A 12,989-nucleotide genomic window follows, 5' to 3' on the forward strand; every position below is an offset into this window, starting at 1 on the left:
TCAGTGAAGTAGGTCAGGATAATTAATATGCAAGCTGAATTTCAGTCAAAGGAAAACAAGACAGGTCTCATCTGTGTACTTTTAATATCATCCATTTTACACCAAAATGAGTTCAGCCTGTGCAAAATCATAGTATGATTCAGTTAAATGATTGAATTTCAAAATCAGAGAAAACATAGTCCAACCATGAGAACACAGATTGAAGACTGTCCTAAGGGAGGCTGAATTTATACCTCATAAGAAGGGAAATTGAAAAAAAAAAATCTAAGTCACCGATTTAGGTACATCTTTCTTTTTAGACTGCTTTGTAAACTTGTGAGCACTGTATAATATACATCATACTATGTAAAGTTAAAGTAAACATAAATGATAAGACAGGAGTTTGGTTAATGACATAGTTCTTCATCTGTAAAGCAGAAGACAGGCTATATTTTCACATTTTATTCTTTTACTCCTGCCCACTTGCCTGACGCTTTCTACTTTTAATTTCTTGGTAAACTGAGAAAAAATATTTGGACCTAGAGACACAAAACTTATTTCCCCTGCAGGTCTGTACTGGATTACTGCAAATTCACTTCAGTAGGTCAAACCAAATGCTGGCCTCGAGCAGGCCAGTTTACAGTAACACACCACTGTGGGGCCTCAACTATAACAAGCACAGATGCCGGCAAAGCTGTCGGCGGCAGAGCAAGTGCTCTCAGGTCTGATGGCGTGGCCACAGCTTCTTTTGTGCCTATAATTTGGGCTCTTCTAATAGAACACCCAGCAGCTCAATTTGGATAAGAAGCCTGGAATACTTGCTCCTAATGGCCGACCCGGGGCAGTCACGAACACGACACCCCTTAACTAGGCCTTAAAAATTCTTTTGAAAGCACTGATTGTAAAACTGATGTTTCTCAAATTGTGTGTTCATCGAGTCGAACACCCCTAAATGTCAAAAACAGTAATGCAGAAAGTTGATCGTTAGGAGGGCAAACATACATTCCGTTAAGTAAAAAACATCTACTAGGCGACCATGAAATGCACTGCTCTGCTGAGAATGGTCTGAAGAACACTGACACATCAAGCAGCAAGATCTGGGGGGAAATGTCCAGAAAGAAATGGGGTCCTGAACGACAGTGCATAGCCACCTCTAGTGAAGCAGATCCGACTGAAATAGCATTAGCTGCCACACGACATTGAATTAAAAAGCAAAATGTGCAGTACTAGATTTATGGACACACTTCCTATGGTTGTTTGGCTTTATCCCAATTATTCCACAGAAAAAGAGCCCCTGAAAGAGATGGATAATACTGGATAACTCCCCACTTGACTCATTTGGGAAACTGAAGGAAAAAATCCACCAACTTAGGAGTGCATCTATATGGTAGAAATGTATCCAATCAACAAACAGCCAAAAAGAGACACTGGAAGAGCAAATTTGAAAGCCATCTAACTATGTATGCTCTGTGGGCCCAGGTTTGTCTTTCAGGCCCGAGGATATGGCTTCTCCTCTCCAGTACTCCCTCACTCGTGGCCAGGAGGAACTGGGGAGTAAGTGGCTTAAGCGAAAAAGATAGCATCAATGACTTCTACCTGCAGCTATGAGATGTTTTCTGAACAGAATTCTCTAGTCCAGAGGGCTGTGCAAATGTCAACACAATTTATTTTAAAATAGAGATAAAGTATTTTCCCTGCTCTGTTTGTACAATACTGAACAAACCTCACATAGTTAGAGCCACCGTGCAGCACCTGGATGACTGTCGAAACGCAGTTTCTAACTCAGCTTTAAATTTTAGAAAACAAGGTACTAATTTCGGTAAACATCGTACTGGTAAAAATGTATTATCATCCTTGCCAGAAGTCCTACAGAGGCCTAACGTGGCTCCTAGGTATTTCTTCCACCAGACTCTTCCATAATCTCTGATAAATGTGAATGCTGGGAAGCCATGACAGGTAACAGATGGTAATTACCATTTCCTGCACCAATAGTATACCTTCTGTAAAGCTCCTTGTGGAGAATATGGCTAAAATATATTTCACGTGGAAACTGCATTAACATATGAATTTTATTATAAGAGACTCATATTTTGAGGGTAGAAGATATAATTTAATTCCCGTTAAATAATGCAATGAAGATCCATCCCATAAAAGGAGGTCTATTGTATTTTCTTGTTAATCATCTCCAAAGTGAGCCTCATTTAAATAAGCCAAACTTAACATGGGGATGAGGCTCCTGACGTGCTGGTCCTCTGTGAGCTCTGAGCTGTTTTCCAGTCACGATCAAGAACTTACAGTACAATATCCCACAGTCAAACTCGTTTTCTCACAAAATGGGCTGATGTATATATTCTGCTTGTATCCTTTAAAAAGAGAAATCTAATGCCCTAGTGGGATCAGACCAGCAACTGTGGTTTCACCAACTGCACTAACTGGCCCAAACTTCATTTTTGAACAAAGACATGCAAACAGTTTTATACTACCCCTTTAACACTATTGTTTTGGGGTGGGTGTAATTTTACATTCAGGACTTATAACCAAACCTAGATTTTCTTTCTAAGTAAAATAACTGAGTTTTAGCCTTTCCCTTAAAAATAAGCTGGGTTTCTGGCCCGTTGTAGCACATTAATTAGAAACAGATGCTTGGTAAGGGATGTTGGGTAAAGAACTTGATAATTAGTAAATATAGTCTTAATGCCAACAAGTCAGAGGATTTACTTAATTGGCTTTGTCTCTCTTAAGAGTTGATTCACATAAATTGAGTTTTGTAATCAATATACATACCAAGAAAGTAAATAAATGCTTTTGGGAAACTGGTTTTTTCAACTATTTGGACTTGACAGAAGTGCTGTTTGAAATTTCTTCTTGGAAAACCCTTCTGAATTTTTCCTTTAAATCTTTTAATGGTGGAAAAGGAAGTTGAGTGTGTGTGCGCGCACGCACGTGTGTCTGTGTGTTCACTTACATATTCAACCAAGGTTCTGCTAACACCCTGTATGAAGCATTTAGTTTCTTAACCCAGACTCAGGGGACAATGACTGTGGACCAAAGGGATGATGCATGCGAGGGAGAAGAAAGTGGGTAAGAGGAGGAATGAAAAGGAAAAGAAATGATTATCATCGGCTTTAAAAGGCAAATGGGTAACTGGGGAAAACCATTGCTCTAGCTTTGGGTGTCCTGGGATATAGGTTTCGTTATCCATCTTCTGTCCCCCACATTACTCAAGGTCTGAAAGTAAAACACCAAGGGATACCTAACTTCCTGTGCAGCAAGACCATTATTTTAAGAAAAAAGGGAAACAAGATTCTATTTTCTTAAAATAAGCAGTTTGAAAAGGTTAGGAATCTGTGTACACAGGCTAAGCATCTCCAACATACTTACTTTTGTCTCCTATGTTTTCCCCTGCTGCCTCCCCTTCCTCCTCCTCCTCCTCCTCCTCTTCCTCCACTTCTGTGGGCTGTACGTCATCCTGCGGGTCACAGGCACTAACCGGCGCGTTCAGACAGCAGTGGTTGAACCCGCTATCTCGAGGCAGAGTAAAACTTCGAGGCTTGCCCCCATTTCCATTTAACACTTGCATTCTCTCGCTCTCCGCCAGGGGGTACGGCCCATAGTGATCCTGTAGGTGGCACTTCTGAGTTGGAAGAGTGGACTGCCGCCTGTGCTCCGGGGAGATGGCCGCAGAGTCAGAGAAGACAGAATCCTCCAGGGGTAGAGTCTGAAGATAGTGTAATCCTGAGCTTGTCAGGGGCGTCTCGATTAAATCCTGCCAGGAGCGGCGCTGACTGGCTGTCTTGCGAATGGGGGACACCGCACTGCTCCCGGTCACTTCCTGGCGAAACTCCTCATGGGAGGACTGTGACTGAGAGGTCTCTGTGGAAGAGAGCCGGCTGTGTTTTGCTTCCACGTAAGGACTGGCACAGCTCATCTATGGAAAGGAGCCTCTGGTCAGTCTCCACAGAAATAACGGACCACCTCTGTCAGCAAGGCACAAGCTAGATTTCCACCGGCTAACATTTACCAGTCAAGTTAATGACAAGTCAAGTTCACAGACTTCTCAAAGTTGGGCCCTGGCTGATCTTTTAAGGGACTGAGATGTGGAGTGTTCAAATGCAGCTCCACCAGACTCTCATGAAAAATCTCACATATTAACATGCAAAATTTTACAGTGAAGCATAAGAAAATCTGAATGTTTACGTAAGAAATCAGCAACAACAACAACAAAAATGGGAAGTTTTAAAAATCTCTATGCATTTGAAACTGTGAACAATTGTTGCCAGATTCATATTTCCGGATTTTATGGAGTTTGGAGAGAGACTTTTGGATGTGAAAACAAGATGCCTATAATCAGACAGAACCCCTCCTCTTCCTCAAAGCTGAATGTCTCCTCCTATGGGCGCCAAGGAAACTCTTTCTTAGGGTCTGCTCAATTTGTGGCACTTTGTAAAGAGTTAAAAATATAGGCAGGATGAGATTATACCCTGATGGGGTTAGCATTTGCCTTGAGCAAGGGCACCTCAGGGTACATAAACATAAAAGAAAAATGGGATATTTTATTCCCAGAATTTCAGGTTTGGGAACATACCATATAACATCGAGTGAATGCTGTAAAGGACTTGCAGGAGCCCCCACTGGGGACAAGGCTCACTCTAGTCTGGCAGCTAACAGATCAGCCTGGCTCCTTTCTGGCAGAAGGAGCCAGCTTTATCAAATGTGGTCACGGCACACGGGGCTGCAGCTGTGGTCAGGACAAGCCTGGCTGAGGCGAAAGTTCATACTGCCCCTTGGGCTAAAGGAGAAGTTAAGTGGCATCTTCTGGGGGCAGTTTATCTTCCCACATGTTAATAACATAAATAGTTTCTTTCTTGAAATCGCCATGCTGCTGTGATTAAAGAGCTGGTCATGAAGCTGCAGCTTCCCTTTCTTCCTCTTTTAGAAATATTTTAAAGGCATTATTCAGGCCCTGATGTTTTAGGGGAAGAGGGAAAATATGATACAAACTATATCTTGTCACTGAGTTTGTGCATTTCATTTCTATCGCTCATCCTTGCATTCTATTGCACTCAGTGAACTGCTGCATTAAATAAATGTGTATACATACAGGAAAAATTCTTAGGTAATAGACTCTGTCATCCAAAGTTGTTATTAAAAATGTGGCTTCCCTTTTAGTTATTGGTCAAAAAAGTGTCCATTTGTTTCTTTCAGAAATATTTATTACGCACTTAGTAAATAAGTGCCAGTGCTGTGTTACACCACAGGGATGTGTAGATCAATCCAACAGGGTCCCTGTTCACGGAAGGTCCATAGTCTAGTCCAGTGAGCTCTTTGTAGTCCCAGATATACTGATTTAATGTCTGCATCTGCATTTCTAAAATGTTCCAGAGGTGATTCTTACGCACAGCCAAGGTTGAGAAGTGGCCTCAAATTATGTCACCATCTTGTGTAGTGCCTTTCTTATTTAAAATCCTCTAGAGTAATATGGAGGTGTAATTAGGTTGACTGCTGTTGTCACCTAAATTCAGCTTCCATTTCCTGTGTGGAAATCTCAGTCCCAAGATAGGCAGAACTGACTCTTATGATGCGGTAACCATGCAATATATTGTCGAAACTGGGACACTACTGAGATGCTCTTAATACTTCTGCTGGGAAATGTGCATAAAGTGGGATAGTCCCAAGAAAACCAGGGCAGTTGTTTACCCCATTAAAAGATTAAAGTACAGTCTATACGCAGAATAAGGTTTAAGGAGTTTGGAGTACCATATAAACACATACATTAAGCTAGACCCCATGACTATCTAAAAAGCTGTATGTTAAAACATGTGTTCAATACAGATGTAATATTAATTTTTATGAGTTTTTTCTGAAGGACACAGGAATGAACTTTATTAATGTGGAAACACCTAAGGTCCATTTACATACCTTTGTCTAAGGAAATATTTTTGTTGCTGATATTTCCATGAAGGCTACTCTGACACAAGTAGGATTTTATTTTAATAAACCTGGGCAGATATTTTATGATGCCTGGAATCTGTGGTGACTATTTCTCCTGATTAAACTGTCTTTGCATACTTAAATACTTTTTCCCTTATTGCTTTTAGACTCCCTGTTTTCCTTCCTCTTAAGAATCCGGAGGTCTGACATGCAATTCACCACATAACTGTTTTTAACAAACGAAGGGATATCATCAAAGAATCTAATGCCAAATTACATACATGTCTGCTGGCAACTTACAGAGGGAGGCCGCGGGTATGTATCGTAGGGGGGTGGAGGGCTGTCCTGTTTGGGTGTTGATGGAGTATCTGCCTCTTCCTTGTCACTCTCACTCCAGTAATCTGTAAATTCACACACATAGATACAATAACATTCTATTAAATGTTTCCAGCCATATTTTCAGGAATATACACTACCAGCTAACACAAGGAAATTTAAGTTCCACTCCTACACTCTGCTCCCCAGCACCTCCTCCTCCAGGCCCACCGACATTTATTTTCAGCTGGGTTTTGAGGAAGAAGGAGGAAGGAAGAGTACAATCACCTAATTCCCACCTTTAAAGCAAGCGATTATACACAGCTACAATTTTAAGGAGTTAAGAAAAAGACATTGCATAAGCCAGATCGGGTTTAGGGTGCTTTAGATTTCAGGCCAAATTATCCTGAACCTTTAATTAATGAATAACACATAATGCCTCTGAAAGGTGTATCATTTTACCCTAAAAAGGAAAGCAATGTATCTGTAGATCTGTAAAGATCTACAGATATAAAGAGCTCCAAAAATAATGTTCTCAGTTCTCTTTTCTGGCTTCAATTCACTGGTTATCTAACAATCGCTGTTTCCAGAGTCATGCTGACATGAATCTCTATAACACCACACTCCCACCTCTACTTGAAAACACATGGCAAATTCTGATTCTTGCCAAATGCAAAAGGGCAAATTTGCTGATGTGGGCCGCAAGTTCCAAACTTCCAGAACTACTTAAAAGGGTAGAAAATGTAAGCCGCTAGTTTTGGCAGACCTCAGACAAGAGGGAAGGAAAAAAAAACTCCGAGAGATGAATCAGCTAAGTGAAATACAGCACAAAGGCCAATAATCAAAACCTGTTCCACTAATACCTTAACCACTCTTAACTCTGGGTTAATTCTTTACAAGAGTTACAAGGAAAAACCTGTAAGCATTACCCATATGAATCTCAGATGATAAAAGAGGAGAAAAATTATTAAAACATATGTTCCTTATTTTTATGAAAATCCAAATCACAAAAGAGCTGTCATAAGGCCTAAATGATATTCAGATTTAGGTGAAAAATCATGACATGTCTTTTTTACAGGAACCCCTCTCCACCCAGGAAATCCTATACTGTAATACTTATATAAATTTTCCTTGTGGTGTTTATTAATAAGTATAACTAACATTTATTGAGTGCTTACTATATATGCTGAATAGAAATTAGTAGAGCTGGGATTTGAACTAAGAAATCACCTTGCCCTAAACCTTGAAGAGACTCTTTTGTATGACATAGGTGGGAGAATTTAATTTGGCATATATTCATCATGCTTTTTTTTTTAAGATTTTTTTAAATTTCTTTATTCGACACACAGAGAGATCACAAGTAGGCAAAGAGGCAGGCAAAGAGAGAGGAGGAAACAAGCTCCCCGCTGAGCAGAGAGCCCCATGTGGGGCTCTATCCCAGGACCCTGAGATCATGACCTGAGCCAAAGGCAGAGGCTTTAATCCACTGAGGCACCCAGGCACCCCATGATGCTTTTTTAAAGAAAAAATTTAAAGTTTTTTTCAGCAGGCAGAGGGAGAAGCAGGCTCATTCGCTGGGTAGGGAACCCGATACAGGATTCGATCCCAGGACTCTGGGATCATGACCTGAGCTGGAGGCAGACACTTTACCAAATGAACCAGCTAGGTGCCCCTATTCATGATGCTTTAAGCCCCCTCCTCCTTCTGCTTTATTACTCTGGCTCTCAAGAACAGCAATTCTTTAACAATGGAGAGAGATTATTATATTCAGGCCTCAAAATTCTAAAACTTTGAAAATGCTATTCCTACTTTAATTATTCCCTTTGACTAAAAGGTAAGCAGAAACTAGTTAATCTAAATTCGTGTCTGGTATTTACAATGGATCATGCTGGTGACAGCCAGTATACTAACCTTCCCCTCAAATACGAATTGATGTAGTTGCCCAGAGGTGTAGCCAACAATGGTGGGAAAAGCATGAACTATATAGTTGGGTAGATGTAGGTTCAATTCTTGGCTATACCACTTACCATCTCAGTGCTCTTGTCATGGTTACTAAACCCCAGTCTTATTTCGACATCTGTAAAAGGGGGCTAATAATAACCGCCTTTCAGAGTTGTGTGTATGTGTGTATGTATGTGTGTGGTGGGGGATATAAGGTAATATAGGTAATATAGATTCAAGTGCTTTGTACCTTGGTAGCACTCGATAAGTATTAGGACCCCTGATCTTTCTTGGGTGATTTTGTAGGTAGCATTCTCGGACAGTCTGACCCACATCACATCGGAGATAAATGCCTTGTGTTTATCTTCTTGGATATTGGTTTTTTTTTTTTCTTGTAGCAATTGCAGCAGTGAAAAGTGAATTCTGAAACTCTGGGATCTGGGTTAGGTAGTTCTGTGGGAACTTGAAATACCACAGGGAAGTTATTGCTGGAGGTGAAGACACTCGGCTCCCCCCTACCCCAGCTCCAAGCAGTGGTTTACCAAGATCACTTTGTTTTTACCCTTTCCACTATTTTTTGAAACGCTGGCACCTGTGTTGAGTTTCTCCTTGACCTTTGCACTGATACCTTGGGGGTCTCAAGGAATTAGTACCTCAAGTGGTCCTTATTAGCATGTTGAGAAGGAGATGATTGCCATTTTATCTAATTCTCTATAGCTATCACTACAAGTGACAGATGTGGGAGATCCTCTCTCTGTTTTTTTCCCCCTCAGATGAATTAGGAAGAAATCTAGTCCACTATTTGATGTAATTCTTGGTTTACTAAAAAGTACCATCCATCTATAGTTTTCTTGGCTTACCGAAGAAAAGACTGAAATCCCACCTTCTAAATTAACTTCATTTCTCACAGTAAGTTGTGTGTCTTTGACAGAGAATGCCATAGAGGAGCCTACACAGAAAACTCAATCATGGTTTATTTGGGGTTTGTGTGGAAAATTACAGGCACACTGTTTGCTCAGAGGCTGAAAACCAGTTTGATTTGCATTCTAAGAGCAAATTAATTTATTTTTCTTAGCTTTCTATTTAGCACAAAATATATGGAACTTTTAATGTCTCTTGCAGTGGTATTCAATTTTATAAGTAACTAATCATGAATAAACAGTGCTATCAGTAGAACAGGAACATTTCTACTTTACTTCTCATGTTGCTATAAAAGGATAATTTGAAAAAAAGAATGACTTGTTCATCTCAAACTGCCAAAATTGCAATATATTTCATTCATTTTTGTGTGATTAAAGCTTTAAGAAGACCTTATGTATGAGAGAAAATAACATGTTATGAATGTCTGACTTGAAGGTGGGAAAATATAGAAAAATAATTAGCAGACAATTAGCCAAATTGTGATCTTGGCATAATTTAGTGTAACCCTGTTTTCTCTAAGTACAACAACAAATAATGAAAGAGAAGCCCACATCTTTTATACTTCCAAAGCTACCGATAGCAATTCACTAAACTTTTATTTAAATCAATGCAAGAGTCACTTCCAAGCTGCACTGGGTACTTAAATAAAAAGTGCCTGGCAGTTAGTTTCTCCTTTGCATGTTTGTGAAAGATTCCCAACCCTCAAAGAGCTGTATTTTGTATGAAGTTTAACTTCAGTACTGAGAATGATACTCTGCAGATGTCAAAGAACTGTATAGAAGTGTTGAGTAGACACAGGCATCCAGTTGTTTTCTATATAGAAGATATCATGAGACCTAATTATGCAGAAAGTAGGAAAGTGTCAGATGTTTCTGACCTATGTCAGAGTGCCTGAGGAATATACACTCTGTGGAAATCCAAATTATTTCAGAGATTCTGGTTGCATTGTGCTACATTAAGAGTGCTAGCAAGAGAGGGGTGAATTATTAGCTATTGGCTTCTGCCAGTGAATGTTTACCACTCCAGAAGGCACTGAAGTATATACTCACATGACCAGGGCAGCATGAATCCTTGGACTGAATACTTATTGGAATCTGCGTGTGCAATATAACTTACCAGTTCTTTAATCCGCAATGAAATTTGGCCATATAACACCAGGTACAAAGAAAATTCACTAAAATCAAGACCATGCTAAGCTTCAAAGTGATAAAATACAAGAGTTGAGCCTGAAAATCCAAGATTCCTTATTCATGTAAATCACGTTTTTTCAACGATTCATTTTCCTCAGTACGTTGTTCACTTCTAATTTTTGCCTCTTAAGAAGAACAGAAACAAATCTGTACACCTATAAAGAACTGTTTTATGACTTTAAAAATGTGAAAAGGAAGACTAGTATTTTTTTTAGTACTCTTAACACAATTTTAGTCCTATAAATTAAGTTGAAGTATGAACGGTTTATTCCTTAACCAAACTTTTAAAAACGAAGAAATGTGGCTTAATGACTGGCCTGACACACTTCCTAGTCCTGGCTGGGATTTGCCTGTGCACGCTGATTTGATGGAGAATGCTTGCACGTTATTTGTGGAATATCCATGCTATTTCCCCTCTCAGGGATGCTGTGTTGGTTACTTCCTTAACTCTCCTTCCTTCTCATCCTGTGAGAACAAGTTCAAATAATGGAGTTGACAAAAAGCCTTTTCCCTTTCCCCTCCTGGAAGCAATCTCTCCAGCTGAATTTCCACAGAACTTGATTTGTACTTTTACATTTCATTTTCTGTATTACATTAAGAGTAGCCTTTCTACTAGAATTCAGTGTAATTTCAGGCAGGATGGGTGCCTATTTCACCTTAATTTAATCAGAGTGCTAGTTGAAGGCATTACACACAAAAGCTTCATATTGAATAAAATATCTTCTCTTCCCCTCTGCTGCTGACTTTACACCAGGCTCACAATCACTTCCTCTAATAAGTTATTTCCTCCTTAATCCTGCCTCCTTCCCAGGTTCTTTTTTTTTTTTTAATTTGCATCCACTTAGCAAATTTTTTAAGTCAGTTGCATGCTGTGCAATCATTAGGACTTATTTACTTTATGTAACTCCCTAGTTTTTTTGTTTTTGTTGTTCTTTAATTTCTCTTAAGCAATTTCAAGGGTGTATCTATGAGATCCTCAACAAGATGATATATTCGTATTGGCAGGAGGCATGTTTGCTATTTCTTTGAACTCTCCTTGCCCTAACTCCTCACTGTTCGGTGCTCTATTCGTTCTCATTCCCTCACCCAATGGCTCTAAACCAGGGCTAGGTAAACTAAGGCCTGGAGACCAAATGAGGCTCTCTGTTTTTATGTACCTGTGGATCAAGAATGGTGTTTACATTTTTAAATGGTTAAGAACCCAGAGGAAGAATAATTTGGTATCAGTGTCCATAAATCAAGCTTTATTGGAGCCCAGCAACATTCCTCATGTGTGTACAGCTGCTTTAATACTGTAATGGCTGACTTCGACCAGTTTAGACAGAAATCTTATGGGCTTGCAAAGCCTAAAATACTAACTACTTGGCTCTTCACAGAAAGTTTCCCACTTCCTGCCCTAAACATTTGCTGACAGACCGGTTTTGGGATCTGCTTATCTTCTTTAAAGCTCTCTAACTTTTAGCTTTTAGATGTTTAGAAAAGTTTTGGCTGATGTAATACTCTGAGAGGAAACAGGTTTTTAGGATCTCCACATAAACAAATAGGCAACGCCCACTGGAGACAGAACTAGAAATGTGTGTATGTATGTGCACGTGTGTGTGTGTATGTGTATCAAAGAAATATATATATATATATATATAAAATCAAAGAAATTCTGCAGATACATATATATATAATATATATATCAAAGAAATTCTGCAGATACACATATACATATATATCAAAGAAATTCTGAAGATTACATATACATATATATGTACGTATACATATATATACATATGTACGTATATATGTATATGTTATCTGCAGAATTTCTTTGATTTGAGGAAGTCTCAAAAGATTTCCAAAACCTGTTGATGCTTCCAAGGGTGTACAATAAATCCTTCTTGGAAATGTAAAGCAACTTCGGAATGGTGACTACAACTTTCAGTAAAATTTTAATTGTGCATAATGACATTGTCTTTTGTAAATCTGAGGTCAATACTGAGGCAAGTTCCATTAGATCACAGAGTAACAGATGAAGAGGACTGAAAAACATAACCAGTTAAGATAATTTACGGAAGAAGGGGTCATCCATCTGAGCTCTTTGCATAAAAGTCCATTTAACTGTCTATGAAATGCTAAACAGAAAAAAACAATGCACCAACAAGTACCTGAACTTTGGTCAATATTTAAGACCAATTACAGACTTTTAAAGGTTTTTTCCTCCATTGGAAATAGACTGAGAGAGACAGCAATGGACTCCACACTAGGAGCTCCAAAAATTTCAGTTTATTCCCTATTGTTTAGTTTACTAAACCTTACCTATAAGATGCTATGGCTTGGATTCAAAGTGCCCAGAAAACAATAACCACAGCCTGACATATCCATGTTCATTCAAATGACAGTAGCGAATCACTGCATAAGATAACAGCAAAACAAAACAAAAACCCTATGACTGTAAAAGAAGTATAAATATCCCTTTACCTTGTTCTTGCTTAATCCTCTCTCTTTCTGCATATCCCGCAGTCAACATATTGATTCTGTTAAGCCATCTGAAAAAAAAAATTAAAATCAGTAACATTGCCACTTAATTTCTTATATGTTACTTCTTAAAAATACTTATTTTAAGAATAAAGATGTGGTGTATATATACAATGGAATATTATTCAGCCAGAAAACAGAATGGAATCTTGCCATTTGCAACAACATGGACGGAGCTCGAGTGTTATT

At 39.0% G+C, this 12,989-nt stretch overlaps 1 protein-coding gene across 5 annotated transcripts in view; it reads right to left on the reverse strand.

Moving 5' to 3' along the window:
* Positions 1 to 12,989, reverse strand: part of CNKSR2 (connector enhancer of kinase suppressor of Ras 2) — a 282,671-nt gene that overhangs the window by 40,334 nt on the left and 229,348 nt on the right. For all 5 annotated transcript variants that reach the window (XM_082718290.1, XM_082718292.1, XM_082718291.1 and 2 more), the window contains 3 exons: positions 12,744 to 12,811; positions 6,211 to 6,311; positions 3,361 to 3,907 (listed from right to left, as the gene is read on the reverse strand). In XM_082718290.1, coding sequence (XP_082574416.1) covers positions 3,361 to 3,907; positions 6,211 to 6,311; positions 12,744 to 12,811 — 716 coding nt within the window. The remainder of the gene's footprint in view (positions 1 to 3,360; positions 3,908 to 6,210; positions 6,312 to 12,743; positions 12,812 to 12,989) is intronic.

This window comes from Mustela nivalis (genome assembly GCF_964662115.1).
Source record: "Mustela nivalis genome assembly, chromosome: X".
In the NCBI taxonomy this organism is placed as follows: Eukaryota; Metazoa; Chordata; class Mammalia; order Carnivora; family Mustelidae; genus Mustela; species Mustela nivalis.